This window comes from Palaemon carinicauda, chromosome 7, assembly GCF_036898095.1.
Source record: "Palaemon carinicauda isolate YSFRI2023 chromosome 7, ASM3689809v2, whole genome shotgun sequence".
In the NCBI taxonomy this organism is placed as follows: Eukaryota; Metazoa; Arthropoda; class Malacostraca; order Decapoda; family Palaemonidae; genus Palaemon; species Palaemon carinicauda.
This window is the reverse complement of record NC_090731.1, coordinates 58,815,069-58,831,625: the sequence shown is the minus strand read 5'-3', so window position 1 is coordinate 58,831,625 and position 16,557 is coordinate 58,815,069. Positions and strand designations below refer to the sequence as shown.

The 16,557-nt window shown below is 35.9% G+C and overlaps 1 protein-coding gene and 1 pseudogene across 1 annotated transcript; both read right to left on the bottom strand.

Moving 5' to 3' along the window:
* Positions 1-316: 316 nt before the first annotated feature.
* Positions 317-2,499, bottom strand: LOC137644309 (uncharacterized). The gene is made up of 3 exons (XM_068377296.1): positions 2,483-2,499; positions 1,345-1,935; positions 317-950 (listed from the first exon to the last, which is right to left on the bottom strand). The coding sequence occupies exons 1-3, from the start codon at positions 2,497-2,499 to the stop codon at positions 317-319; spliced, it is 1,242 nt and encodes a 413-aa protein (XP_068233397.1).
* Positions 2,500-3,425: 926 nt separating this feature from the next.
* LOC137644308 (uncharacterized) lies at positions 3,426-14,239 on the bottom strand (annotated as a pseudogene).
* Between the last annotated feature and the right edge of the window lie 2,318 nt (positions 14,240-16,557).

Here is a 16,557-nt window from a genome sequence, read left to right as displayed (position 1 = left end):
CCTAACGTGGTACTCGATCGTATGCCTTCTCCCTGTCAATAAAGACCATATGTAATCCTTTCTGTTTCTCCCGATGTTTTTCTATCGTCTGCCTCAAAGCAAATATTGCTTCTACAGTCCCTTTTGCAGGCATGTATCCAAATTGTTCTCCACCAATTGTTGTGTCATCTCTGAGTCTCTTCTCAATGATCTTCTCCAATATTTTCATAGTATGGCCTATCAGCTTTATGCCTCTGTAGTTGCTACATTCCTGGATGTCTCCCTTTCCCTTATAGATGGGGATAATTAGGTTTCTCCTCCATTTCTCTGGCATTTTTTACCGATTGAAGATCTTCTGTGTCAGGTCCCACAAGATATCTATGCCTTCCTCTCCAAGACTCTTCCATACCTCTACTGGTAGACTATCCGGTCCTGTAGCCTTACTATTTTTCATCTTCTTTACTGCTTGTGCTACTCCTCTTGTAGTCACTCCTATGGTAACTGTCTTGTTTGGGAGTCCATCTTCAAATACAGTTCTTGTGTTCTCCTCATTCAATAGTCCTTCAAAATAAGTTTCCCACCTTCTTTTAATTTCATTCTCTTCTGCTAGAACTATACAATTGCTATCTTTTATTGACCTTATATGTGTCAGGTCTCTAAATAGAGCCTCTTGGGCCTTATCAATTCGTAATATTTTCTTTTCTTCTTCTGGTGCTTCTATCTGTTTATAGACTTCATTTAATGTCTCTGCTTTTGCCTTTGCTACTGCTCTTCTTGCTTTTTTCTTTGCTTGTTCATAGTTTTCTTTATTCTGCTTTTGTCCTGATAGATCTGCCTTCTTCTTGGCTTCTTTCTTGGTTTTTATCCGTTTTTGCACCTCATCATACCACCACCACGATTTTTTATCATTTGGGGGTCTTATTCCTGATGACTTTCCAAGTACTTCCTCACCGATCCTTAGAATCACTTTACTGTTCTCGGTCCACCATTATTATACATCCTCATGTAACCTTTCCGCTTCTAGGACTCTTTCCTTAAACAACATTCTCAGTTCTTCCTATTTCAATTTCCACCACTTAATCTTTGGGTCCATTCTCGTCTTTTTACTTCTACAATTCCTTAGTGTGCAATCAATTACCACTAACTTGTGTTATGCTGCTACAACCTCCCCATTTATCACCTTGCAATTTCTAACTTCCTTCAGATGGTCTCTATTACACAGCAGCAAATCTATCTGGCTCTCCCTGCCACCACTACTGTAAGTAATAAGTCTGGTAATCTTCTTCTCAAAGAAGTTGTTGATCATGGCTAGGTCAAGAGCTAATGCAAAATCAATCACTCTTTCTCCCCCATCATTTCTCTCACCCACACCCCAACCTCCATTCACTCTCTATCCCTTCCCTACTAATTCCCAAGTGGCCGTTCAGATCTCCTCCTATAATTACCTTTTCCTTTGCAGGAATTATTCCTAGCTCCTGGTCCACTTCCTCCCAGAATATATCCTTCTCCTCCTGTGTACATCCAGTTTGCGGTGCAGAGGCAGACACCACATTGATTATTGTTGCTACTAGTCTTAACTTTAAACTCTTAATCCTGTCATTTTTCCTATTCACCCCAATAAGATTTTCCATCAACTCTTTTGATAATATCATTCTTACTCCATTTCGTTCTTCCAAATTTGCTTTACTGTGATATAATTTACAACCTTCACCTAGTTCTCGTGCGTTATTTCCCTTCCACCAGGTCTCCTGCACACGCAGCACTCCAATTTTCCTTCTCTCCATGAGGTCAAACAGCTCTCGCCCTTTTTCAGTCATTGACCCCACATTCAGAGTTGCTACTCTCGTCCTTTTCTCAGATATTTTCCTCTCAGCTTGCCTCTTTAACCCAGCCCGCCTATGACTCGGTAGCCCTTGCTGATTTTTCAGAGAGATCAGGCGAGGTCCCAACACGACGCTTAAGGGGGATGCCCTAGCATTAATTGCACTCTGATTATACTCACTGACCGTAGTTGTTTTTGCTAATTTCTCATGGCCGGATGCCTTTCCTGTTGCCAACACTCCCCATTTACCCGGGCTTGGAACAGGCACCAAGATGGGGCTGGCGTGCCCTCCTCAGTGGCTGGGATACGATGATAAATAGAACGAAAAGCTAAAAGAATACACTGCAAAATAGGAAAAGATGCTATGATACCATTAGCATGAAAAGCCACATTTGGAAGACAAAGTCGATTTAAATCAAAGGAAAATAATTAGAGGCCCACAGATCTCCAAACAAATGAAACTGAGCTGGGATTACTGAAAAAAAGAAAGAATGAAATAACAGATGGAACATGACGCAAGACTCCCCCAGAATACCATGACCAAGACGGAGGGGATCCTTCAGGATTTGCATGTCACAATACCCTCACTACCCCTTCCAGAGGATGTAGGCCAATATCTCAGGGAGGGGGAGAGGGGTGGATGATGGGGTGGAGGGGTTTCAATTGAATGTTATATCTTACCTCTGAGATCTCTTCATCACCTCTGTAGCATCCTCTTTATCCTTTCCATGCACTCTACCTGAATCAGAGGGAAGGATGAGAGAGCAATAGTCGACTAAGATGACATCAGTAGTATCAATAAGTAGAGAGAGAGAGAGAGAGAGAGAGAGAGAGAGAGAGAGAGAGAGAGAGAGAGAGAGAGGGGGGATGCTCTCTCTCGAGAGAGAGAGCATCCTCTCTCTCTCTCTCTCTCTCTCTCTCTCTCTCTCTCTCTCTCTCTCTCTCTCTCTCTCTCTCTCTCTCTCTCTCTCTCTCTCTCTCTCTCTATATATATATATATATATATATATATATATATATATATATATATATATATATATATATATATGAATATATATATATATATATATATATATATATATATATATATATATATATATATATATATATATATATATATATATATATATATTTCATCAATCATTTTAAAATGTACAGTGTCATATCTTTTAATCACAGGAATATTTCCAATATAAAAAAAATTATTCCAGCTAAATGTTAAATGCGTATGATTATGAATATTCATTTTTTTTTTCAGAACCAACGCAATTGCGAGATAAAATCTAATGTGGCCTTTGTAAAGCTTGTTTTCATAGAACTGCTCATTTGATCAATGAACCTTCTAAATCAAAACTTCGATCATTTAATCGTTAGTAAATGATAATGTGGTAAACAGCTGTCCACAAATTATCAGTTTATCTGGTGGCGTAATCAAATTGAACACTTTCATGACGTTCATATTTCATGTTTATTGGTTTTTATGATTAATTGTATTAATGGTAAGTGAATAATTTTACCATATCTTGGAATATATAATGAGAATATGCTTTTTCTCCTCCTCAATATTATTATTATTATTATTATTATTATTATTATTATTATTATTATTATTATTATTATTAGGCTAGTGCTTGTGAGTGGTGTGAACTTCCTGCAGGCTCAGGTCGACGCAGAGGAGTTTTTCCCGGCCGAGTGGACGCAGGAAGGGCACCTCTGCATCATTCCAGACGTCTTTTTCGCTAGCGCAGCAGTTGTGGGGCATTGTGGCCCGAAGAGGAACGTACGGAGTCTGTGAACAGGTAATATCCTTTTAGTATTTCAGGGTAGCAATACTGTTTGTACACCCCTGTTGCTACCTGTGCTTCAGAACTCCCTCCAATAGCGATGACCTGAGGAGTGACGCTGTACCTAGTGGCTTGCTGGGGGCCTGTGTCAGAGTTCCCCGGTGCTATGTCCCTCAGTCTAGCACCCTTAAACACCAACAAGTGTGGATGTAACCCTTTATTCCCTCTATAATCTGAGAGCACCTATTAGGGTATCTTCTGTATCTGTATAGTTTTCTCATATAGAGAAAAATGTATTTGCCATAGCCCCAAGGTGTTAATGTTAAGGTTAGGCTTTATAATATCAGGTAGGAATTTAAGTGTTCTCTTGCTGTATGTCTCCTCCTTCCTTCCTAACCTTATTTAGTAATAGGTAAGTTTTTTTTTTTCTTTTTTTTTGGGGGGGGGACCCTTTATTTACTGCCTATGGGTTATTATATTACTGTTAAGGACGGCATTTTTGTCCTGTAGTCACAAGGCTGACTATTTTTTATTTTTTTTTGATGTGTGTATTAAACATTGTTAAGTTTTCTCTCGTGTTTTCGTCTCCATTGAGATTTGTTTTTTATTGAACACTGTATCACTGCCTTCTCTTTCCTGGTGCTTTAAGAACTTGCACCATGGCCTCACAGGGGTCGTAATACACATCAAATTTCAAATTCCAGAGGATAATTTAAAAAATGTAAGCTAGACTTACCTCATAAAAAAGAATAATTGGATTTATCTTCCCATTAACCCAGCTCAATGAGTTTGATATTGAACTCAACGGCAAATAATTGGATGAAAGGAATCTAGTTAAGAAAGAAGATCGAAAGGGAAAAGATGTGAAATATAATTTTTATGCTCAAATATGGCAACACTCCGTCACTAGTTTTAATACCATGGCAAACGTTGACTATTCTAGTTATCACATAATCCACGGTTATATCTTTATCTTCAATTGATCATGCAGTTTATTGAAGATTATTGGTTTTCAAGCAATGTATAGAGAAGATATTCTTTTCATGAATTGTCTGAAAAAAATAAGAAATAACGAATTTACATCAATTCAAAATATAATTACAATATTCTCTTTTTATTCCATCCTCGATTCTTTATTATTGCTATTCAATATAAAAAGAAGAATTTTTCTACAATCTTGTTGTTATTAGTTATTACATGATGTTACGAAATACCAAAACAGATACTGTATACAATAATCTACAACTATACTCGACACAATACAAAATTGCAATTATTTTATATTTTTCACTGTTATTCATTGCAAAAATATAAACATTGTTTTAGGGAGTCAAATAAGTGTAAAATGACATTAACACACACTGTTATTGTACAAGACATTTGATCAGAAATTTAATAGAGAAAGTTCTGTTTAAAGCTGCTACTTACGGGATTATATTCCTTTAATTATTCATAAAGCAAAGTCTTGTTTTTTTACACCAGAAATTAACCAGGGTTAATTAGAGGAAACAATCAAACCTTGTTTTTTTATTTTTAGAAATATGTAGATAATTCATTTTACAAATTTTTAATTCTAAGAGAATCCATATGAAAAGAAAACAATAAAAATACTAGTAAGAAAAATAACAAAATGAATAGTTATAATAAGGCAGAAAAATTTTGTACCGCTAAAAAAACATCACCACATTTAATACAACATTATTTTGGAGTAATTGGTACTTGTTTTTTTATTTCATATTTTGAGAGATTTTCACATAACATAGCTATTGGATGATCAAGATTTTAGCGCCATGTTTACCACTGCACGATATTTGTGAATGTTTCCTTCACAATATTGGAGTAACAAAAGACTTGGTCACATAATATGATGGTGTAAGAAGATGCTTAAAATACCATATGACTCTAGATATAGCATATGCCATTTCCATTCTATGACATAATACTGAAATCAATCTTGACATTTTTCGTGACAGCTTCGTAAGCGACAGGGATTGCTAATAACAGTTAAGGTAAAATGGTCCTCTATTTCTATTATATCAACCAATACCTAGAATTAAAACCTTCATCCATTAACTAAGATGTTTTAAACACATTCAGTTTGATATAAAATCTCCAAATTACATGAATTTTCCAATTTATATGAATTTACCTGACTTTAAGTAACACTTCGAAATAATTTGGTAAAAATTTATTTTTGTTTTTTATTTTTATTTCTTTCATATAGAGCCTACAGCAAAACTTCGCCAAAAATTTATGAATCATGAGAACATCATCCTCATATGTAAGAGTGCTTCTATATCTGGACTATCTAACCAAAATAACCAATTAACAACTAAAAACGTCAAATGCTGTTGTTTCAAGAACTTGCAGTTACATGCAAAAACAAATCTTTTAAACAAAAGTATTCCTCAAGTGACATTCGTCAATACCACCAATTCATCAGGATTTAGAACAAAGGATTGTCATATTATTAACAGTGTTCTTCTGCTACCATGGGGGATTGAATGAAAGACTTATGCTTATCGTTTATACGTTCATTATGCTATACATTGCGGCCTCTGAAAATATCTTTCGTCAAATCAACATAACCTTGTTTTTAGAGAGTAGTTTCACTGTCATCAATAATAATAATAATAATAATAATAATAATAATAATAATAATAATAATAATAATAATAATTGCAACTCCTACCACTGACGGATCAACACTTTTTAATGACCAAAAATTTATTCATGTAGATGTTAAAAAAAACAGTAATGAGTTCACTATCTATTTGAACGGGATTTCAAAGCACGGTAAAACATTATGAGTATTCTTTGGTGATGTCAAACTTAAAAACGGCAAAGCTTTTTGTCTCAAAGTAACATGATAGTTCCACGAAAGATACAGAATTCTCTTGAGCTCTCACTTCGTGTCGAATGGAATTAAGTTGAAATTATTAATGGCAGAGTGAAGGAAAAGTAACAATTCTCTTGCAGGAGAATGCCCTAGAGACTGGTCATATATACTGTACATATGATCAGTAGCTAAGACTAAACTCCACCCAAGCTAAGACCAGGGACAGCTAAGCAATGGTTGTTGTTGACTCGGCAGGTAGATCTTTAGACTTCCCAATAGCTCACAAGGACGGTGAGGTTGCAAACACTGCAATACATTATCAAGGTTAAGCGAATCTCGAAGCCCTGTCCAGCAAATCGCTAGGTAGAGACGTTTCCAATAGACCACCACATCCATAAGATTCCTGCCTATGACGTTATATGAATTGAAGAATTTCTTTGCATTATTTACATAAACTTACATATCTGTATACACATTAACAATAGGCTTTATTAAAAGAAGATAGTGATGATATCCTATATTCAAAACCTCATGGCGAAACATACTTGAACGATAATTAAGTGTTGCGAAAATTGCTAGCATTGCTGTTTTGCAATTGAATTGCACTAGTGAATTGATCACACCAGAACGTTCTTGCGTCAATACACTTAATACCTCTTGAGATAAGTCTTCTCTAACGATGGTGGGGGCTGTGGAAGTTCAAGGCTAGTTTCACCATCAAGAAATTATCCATTAAAATATGTTTGTACAAATATTATATAGAAAATTAATATCAATATAATAACTATAGGAGTGGGAAAAGGCATTTGGTGTTACCACAAAAATCTTAATAGTTGAATGTATTATTAATTTGCTAATGTAATATCATTGATAATGACATAGATAAGACGAAATAAACAATAACACTAGAAATCCAGTCGTTCCCCATCCTTTATTATTCGCATATATTATCAGATTGATATTTCATCAGATCTCGATATCAAAATTCGATAGAGATTCGCTAACTATGCCAAGTTCCAGATCTTCAACAAACATATTTTCCCTCCTCCTTGACATTGACAACTTCGACTCTGATCGAAATGTAAATGAGGCTTTCTCCTTCATAAATATTCCCGGTGGTCTGATTATCTAAAATTTCTCTTAGATCGATAATATGCTATATTCTTATTTTTGCTACTATTATGAAAAATAACACAAACTAGATATAGTATAATTCTTAAAACATGAGTGCTCAAAAAGAGAAGACAACCCAGTTCAAAAGTTTAAAGGCCACTCATGAATGGCATAGGCAAGAGAGAGTGGCATTACCCTATCAAGCAGGACTAAGCCCTAGAGATTGACCATACATTATTATTATTATTATTATTATTATTATTATTATTAGCTAAGCTACAACCCTAGTTGGAAAAGCAAGATGCTATAAGCCTAAGGGCTCCAACAGGGAAAAATAGCCCAGTGAGGAGAGGAAATAAGGAAATGAATAAACGATATAAGAAGTAATGAAAATTAAGAAAAAAGAAATATTTTAAAAACATTTACATTACAAAATAACTAATTCATAAACTATAAAAGGACAGATGCAAGTCGGTTCAACATAAAAACATTTGCTGCGAGTTTGAACTTTTGAAGTTCTACTGATTCAACTACCCGATTGGGAAGATCATTCCACAACTTGGTCACAGCTGGAATAAAACTTCTAGAATACTGTGTAGTACTGAGCCTCATGATGGAGAAGGCCTGACTATTAGAATTAACTGCATACCTAGTATTATGAACAGGATAGAACTGTCCAGGGAGATCTGAATGTAAAGGATGGTCAGAATTATAAAAAATCTTATGTAAAATGCATAATGAACTAATTGAACGACGGTACCAAAGATTAATATCTAGATCAGGAATAAGAAATTTAATAAAACGTAAGTTCCTATCCAACAAATTACGATGAGAATCAACAGCTCAAGACCAGACAGGAAAACAATACTCGAAACAAGGTAAAATGAAAGAATTTAAATACTTCTTCAGAATAGATTGATCACAGAAAATCATGAAAAACTTTCTCAATAAGCCATTTTTTTTTTTTTTTTTTGTGCAGTTGAAGAAGGCACAGACCTGAGGTGTTTCTCAGAAGTAAATTTGCTGTCGAGAATTACATCTACAATTTTAAAAGTCATACAAAGTTAAAGAAACATTATCAATGCTGAGATCCGGATGTTGAGAAACCATGGTCCTTGACCTACTTACAATCATAATTTGAGTTTTGTTAGGATTCAGCTTCATACCCCATAATTTGCATCATGTACTAATTTTAGCTAGATTTCTATTAAGGGATTGAGCTGCCCCAGAACTACATTCAGGAGATGGAATTGATGCAAAGAGAGTAGTATCATCTGAATATGCAATAAGCTTGTTTTCTAGACCAAACCACATGTCATGCGTATATAGTATGAAAAATAATGGGTCAAGAACAGTACCCTGTGGGACACCGGATATCACATACCTATACTCACTATGGTGGCCATCAACAACAACTCTTTACGATCCATTATTTAGAAATTCAATAATGATACTAAGAAAAGACCCACCCACTCCCAACTGTTTGAGTTTGAAAACCAGGGCCTCATGCTTAACACTGTCAAAGGCAGCACTAAAATCAAGGCCAGTCATATGAACTTCCTGAACACAATTCAAGGGATTTCTGTACAGCATTAGAGATTGTAAGAAGGGCATCAAATGCCCCAAGACCTTTACGAAAACCGAATGGCAAACTAGGGAACAGACGATTACCTTCAGCAAACCTATTAAGGTGTTTGCCAAAAGACATTCAAGAACTGTTGATAATATGGGAGTTATGGAAATTGGGCGGTAATCAGTGGGACTTGAGCTACCACAAACACATTTACATAGTGGTTAACATATCAATTCTCCAACAAGTGCTAAAAGGTCCTCTTTTTGCTAACTTGCGCAAAATAGCAGATAACATTAGAGCTATGAAATTTGCAGTCTTTATAAAAAACATAGGGAAGCTACCATTTGGATCTACACCTACATAAACATTCAGGTCCATCAAGAGAGCTTTAATTTCACGAGAACGAAAAGCTAAACTAGTTAGTTTAGCCTTAGGAAAACGGAATGAGGAAGTTCGATATTCTCATTACTCTGCTTGCTATGAAACACATCTGCCAAGAGGGTTGCCTTTTCCTTTGGACAGTGAGTGACAGAGCCATTTGGTTTAAGTAAAGGAGGAATTGTTGCATCTACACCAAAGAGTGCAGATTTAAGGGTAGTCCACCACTTATGCTGCTGGGTTGTACCACAAAAGGTTTCTTTTATGGTTAAATTGTATTGTTTCTCAGTTGAAGCATAAACTCTGTGCAAAAGCTCTAAGCTGAGTATAGCTATTCCGGGTAAGATCTGATCTATTACCCTACCAAAGATGATTGGCCTCCTGCTTCTCCAAATAAGCACGTTTACAATCATCATTGAACCATGGTTTGTCCTTCAATAGGTACCTTAGTACACGAGAAGGGATACGCCTATCAATTATTCTGACTAGATTCTCATTCAAAGGGACTACAGGATCAACACTGCTATACAATTCCGACCAGTTCAAGCCCAAAAGATCATGCAAAATCCCATTCCAGTCTGCTTGAGATTTCATATAAATCTTACATGAGTAAGATACACCAGGGACAGGCTGCTCAGTCTTCACTGCCAATAAAATCAAGGCATGATCAGATGTCCCGACTGGAGAACCAACCTTACTAGTTATAACGCCAAGGGAGTCGGTGTATACGAGGTCTAAGCAGTTACCAGAACTATGAGTAGCTTCACTTATGATTTGCTCACAGCCTGATTCAGAGGCAAAGTCTAAAGCTCTTAAGCCGTGGTGATCGTTAGGAGAAACAGAATTTAACCACTCCCTATGCTGAGCATTGAAATCACTCACAAAGACAAAAGAGGCATTCCTATCATCTTCTTATATCTTAGCCATAGTGGTAAGAAGACAATCGAAGATAGAATCATCCATGTCAGGATTCCGGTAGATCGAACACAAATAGAAGTTATGTCTGCCACAAACTTTTATTACCTGAATCTCATGGCATCCACATTCAAAGCAGGACTTATGAGAAGCAGGGTGCTCAGTCCTAATATACTCTGCCATTCCCCTGGCCATAGGAATGACATCGCATTTCAACATAATTGGCTTCTTAAAATTAGTTATTAGGAGTTCAGATGAGTGCCTCATATTAAAAGCCAAAGTTTCTGAGAACAAAAGAATATCATACTGTCTGGACGCAACTGTAAGGTCTTGAATATTTGTATGAAGACCACGAATATTGCAATACAGAAGACGACATGGACGAAATCTAGAACGAACTGGTACTGGATTTTGCTCAATGTCTCCAGAGAGCATAAGAATTCATGACAAAAAAGATACATCATACTTGAAAACCAAATTAACAAGAATGATAACAGGAACAATAGTATAGAAATATAAATAAAGTGATTGATCAAACCCATAGAATAGAGAAAAAAAAAGTAGGAAAAAATGGTCAACATGGAGGATCCGATACACCATGCAAGGCTAAATACCCTTCAGGAAAGCCATTTCAATTGAAGGGAGGAGAGTAAGGATGGTTTTGAAAAGTAAAAGAAACAGACGAGAAAAAGACAACCTCTTGATAAACCACCAGACATCCATGGCCAACACATCATTTCAAAAAAACACGAGGAGGATATATATATATATATATATATATATATATATATATATATATATATATATATATATATATATATATATAGATATATAGTATATATATATATATATATATATATATATATATATATATATATATATATATATATATATTATTTTTTTCATAATTTTTTCCTGTTCTATCTTATATTCTATATATATATATATATATATATATATATATATATATATATATATATATATATATATATATATATATACAGAGAGAGAGAGAGAGAGAGAGAGAGAGAGAGAGAGAGAGAGAGAGAGAGAGAGAGAGAGAGAGAGAGAGAGAGAGAGAATATAAGATAGAACAGTGTGCCCGAGTGTACCCACATACATATGATCAGCGCCCAACTCCCCCCTCAATCCAAATTATGAAATAGGAGGAACAAGTAATGGCTACTGAGGACTTAGCAGATAGACCCTCAGACTTCCCATCCTTGGCTCACAAGGATGGTGAGGTTGTAGCAACCAAATAAACTGACGAGTTTAAGCGGGACTCGAACCCCAGTGTGGCGTTCACCAGTCAGGGACGTCACCAAATTGCCCATCACAACCTGCAGGAAAGAAATAGAGAAGCAATGGATAAACTCTATAATCATAGAAACAATTAAATAACATGATTTTTTTTTATATCAGTAACAAACTTTGAATTGATATAAACTATGAAACTAAACTTACACCAAACCATTCAAATATTTAGATATCTTTGATGGTACTATTTTTTATGTTTATTCCGTAATGAAGGAATTCTAATTTTACAAGATACTGTTTGAAGTACTAATTGAAGCCGCTTTAACTGGTATTCATAAAATTAAACTTTTCTTTCATGATTGCGATAATACGCCTTGAGTTTTGCTTTCGGAAGGTAAGACAATAAGTCTAATCTACTTCTTTGAAACTATCTTCTATTTTGATTGTTATTAAGTTCCCTCCTCCTTTCAAGTAGCTTCGTAACACCCGCTGAGCCATGTTTTCCTACAATTTCTCGGTGGTAGATAGTGATCCTTGGAGTATATGGTTATTTAATTGTTTCTTTCCATCTACTACTGAAGTTTCTGGTGTTCTTACCTTTAAGATTTCCCATGTAAAGCGTTATCCTCTTTTCTTTCCTTTTCATTGTTGTGTCTTTACTTTAAGACTAGATAAACTCCAAGAATTCTATTGATAATTCTAATCTCTTTTTTTTTCTTTTTTTTTGGGTAAAGATTCTCATAATAAATACTAGAATTCAGCATTAGAATGGAATATGCCAGTATTGTTCCAGGAAGAATTTAATAAAAATCAACCAAAAATACTGTTCAAGAAATAAGCGAATGCTTCGTCACTAAATATCTGACGTGAATCTGCACGTCCATCTTAATCCGGGCATGACGTCATCCAGATGAAACAGGTGAAACAACAGTTCTTTTATTTTTATCTATGACCTAACTCACAAATATAAAAGCTTCAACAACCTTTAACGTATCACACGACTTCAAAACATACACACACACACACACACACACACACACACACATATATATATATATATATATATATATATATATATATATATATATATATATATATATATATATATATATATATATATATATATATATATATATATATCTTCTTTGTCTACGTCTTTTCCCACTTCTGTGTGGGGTCGATGTTTCTGGTCAGCTTTCTCCATCTACCTCTGTCCCACACCTCATCACTGGTTAATCCCTTTGATCGAAAGTCATCCTTGATACAATCCACCCACCTTTGCTTTGGTCTCCCTCTCCTTCTCGTTCCCTCCATTTTTATTACTCTCCTCCCAATAAACTGTTCATCTCTTCTCATGACATGACCGTACCACCTTAGTCTACTTTTTTGGTTCATATCTGATAGTTCTCTAACTCCTGTGGTACCCCTAATTACCTCATTCCGTATCTTATCTCCTCTTGTCACCCCACACATCCATCTCAACATTCTCATCTCTGCCACATCTAACTTTTTCTCTTCCGTCTTCTTTATTGCTCACGTCTCCGCTCCATACATCATTGTCGGTCTCACAACTGTTCTATGTGCTTTGCCTTTCAACTTAACCCTTATTCTCCTGTCGCATAGTACGCTACGCACTTTTCTCCAATTCTTCCATCCTGCTTGTATTCTGTAGTTTATTTCTGCCCCTAGATCACGATCCTCTGTAACTGTTGATCCTAAATACCTGAAATTCTAAACCCTTTTTAATCTCTCTCCATGTAAACTAACTTCCCCATTCTTGCCATTTTTCAATCTCAAATACTGTGTCTTTTTCTTGCTGATCTTCAATCCCGTATTTTCCATTTTTTCTTCTCCACTCCTCCAGTTTCTCTTCTACTACCTCTTGCCTAGTGCTATACAGTATAACATCATCAGCAAAAAGCATACATCAAGGAAACTGATCTCTAATACCTTGTGTGACTATATCAATAACCAGATCAAATAGGTAAGGGCTCAATGCAGACCCCTGATGTAGTCCCACATTTACTGGGAAACTTTCTGTTAGGCCTATATTGTTCTTAGCATTTGCTTCTGCCCTTTCATACTCATCTTGGGTGATTCTTACGTATTTCTCAGGGACTCCCTTTTCTCTCATACATCTCCTCAATTCCTAACGTGGTACTCGATCGTATACCTTCTCATCTGTCAATAAAGACCATATGTAATCCATTTGATTTCTCCCGATTTTTTTCTATCATCTGTCTCAAAGCAAATATTGCTTCTACAGTCCCATTTCCTGGCATGAAATCAAATTGTTCCTCACCGATTGTTGTTTCATATCTGATTCTCTTCTCAATGATAGTCTCCCATATTTTTATAGTATGGCTTATCTGCTTTATGCCTCAGTAGTTGCCATATTTCTGAATGTCTTCCTTTCCCTTATAGATGGGATTGATTAGGCTTCTCCATTCCTCTGGCATATTTTCTTGATTGAAGATCTTCTGTGTCAGGTCCCACAAGATATCTATGCCTTCTTCTCCAAGACTCTTCCGTACCTCAACTGGTATATTATCCTTTCCTGTAGCTTTACTATTTTTCATCTTCTTTACTGCTTGTTCTATTTCTCCTCAAGTCACTCCTATGGTAACTGCCTCGTTTGGGAGTCCATCTTCAAATACTGTTCTTGGGTTCTTCTCATTCCATAGTCCCTCAAAATAAGTTTCCCACCTTCTTTTAATTTCATTATCTTCTGCTAGAAATATGTCATTGTCATCTTTTATTTGCCTTATATTTGTCAGGTCTTTGGATGCAGCACCTCGGGCCTTAGCAATTCGTAACATTTTCTTCTCTCCTTCTAGAGTTTCCATATCTTTATAGATTTCATTTAATGTCTCTGCCTTTGCATTTTCGACTGCTCTTCTTGCTTCTTTCTTTGCTTGTTTATAGTTTTATTAATCCTGCTCTTGTCCTGATAGATCTGCCTTCTTCTTGGTTTCTTTCTTGGATTTTACCCGGTCTTGCACCTCATCATTCCACAACCACGATTCTTTATCATTTGGGGGTTTTCTTCCTGATGACTTTCCAAGTACTTCCTCACCGATCCTTAGAATCACTTTACTACTCTCGGTCCACCATTCTTGTACATCCTCTTGTAACCTTATCAATTCCAGCACTCTTTCCTTAAACTAGACTCTCAGTTCTTTCTCTTTAAATTTCCACTACTTAATCCTTGGGTCCATTCTCGTCTTTTTACTTCTACAATTCCCTAGTTTACAATCAATTGCCACTAACCTGTGTTGCGCTGCTACGCTCCCGATTCATCACCTTGCAATTTCTAACTTTCTTCAGCCACCACTACTGTAAGTAATAAGTCTGTTAATTTTCTTCTCAAAGAAGGTGTTGATCAATGCTAGGTCAAAAGCCAATGCAAAACCAATCACTCTTTCTTCCCTATCATTTCTCTCACCCACACCCCAACCTCTATGCACTCTCTCTATCCCTTTTCAACTAATTCCCAAGCGGCCGTTCAGATCTCCAATAATTACCGTTTCCCTTGCAGGAATTATTCCAAGCTCCTGGTCCATCTCCTCTCAAAATGTATCCTTCTCCTCCTCTGTACATCCAGTTTGCGGGGCATAGGCACACACCACATTGACTATTGTTGCTCCCAGTCCTAGCTTTAAACTCATAATTCTGTCATTTTTCCGATTCACCCCAATCAAATTGTCCTTCAACTCTTCCGATAATATTATTCCTACCCCATTTCTTCCGTCCATATTTGCTCCACTGTAATATAATTTACAACCTTCACTTACTTATCTTGCGTTATTTCCCTTCCGCCTGGTCTCCTGTACACACAGCACTCCAATCGTCCTTCTCTCCATGAGGTCAACCAGCTCTCGCCCTTTTCCAGTCATTGTCCCCAAATTCAGAGTTGCTACTCTCATCTTCTCCTCAGATATTTTCCTCTGAGCTTGCCTCTTTAACCCAGCCCGCCCATGACTGGGTAGCCCTTGCTGATTTTTCGGAGGGATCAGGCGAGGTCTTAACGTGTCGCTTAAGGGGAACACCCAAGCATTAATTTCATTCCCATACTCACTGACCACAGTTGTTTTGGCTAGTTTTTGGCTATGTACATATATACTCACACACACACACACACACACACATATATATATATATATATATTTATATATATATATATATATATATATATATACATAATTTAATAAACGCTCCAAAATAAAATCATGCACGTCAACTCTTCATACTCGCAACCAGTTCAGTACGAGCCATTTGTAATGCAACAAAAATAAACAAATAGATAAATAAATATGTTGTTGTAATATTGGGAACTTTGAAAAGACGATATCACAATGAAAATAGTTCTTAGAACATTGGCATCTCATTACGGCTCCTTCAAAAGTCTTTGATTCATGGCTTGCGAGGCCACAACCATCCATGTTGAAAACTAAACTTTTTCTATTAGCTCGATTCGCATTTCTATGACATTTGGAACGGTGGTGGAAGTCCTATATTTTTATTGTCTATATTCCCTCTGCGTTCTCGTTGAGTACTGGTAAGAGGGAATAATCGTACAGGTCGATATTTAGGAATTTTCAGACGATAATATTGGTAGAAGCGGAGGCGAATAAATAGCAAAAAGTAAACTCTTTTTTTATCAACAGATATTTCAGCCACTACAACCGAGACAAGTTCCATGTATGAATTTAATTTTTGACAATGAATACCATTATTATTATTATTATTATTATTATTATTATTATTATTATTATTATTATTATTATTATTATTATTATTATTATTATCATTGCTGTTGGTGTTAGGGTTGTTGATATTGTTGTTGTTGTTGTTGTTACTCTTTTCGGCGAAGCCTCTCCATTCCAAAATATTGTCA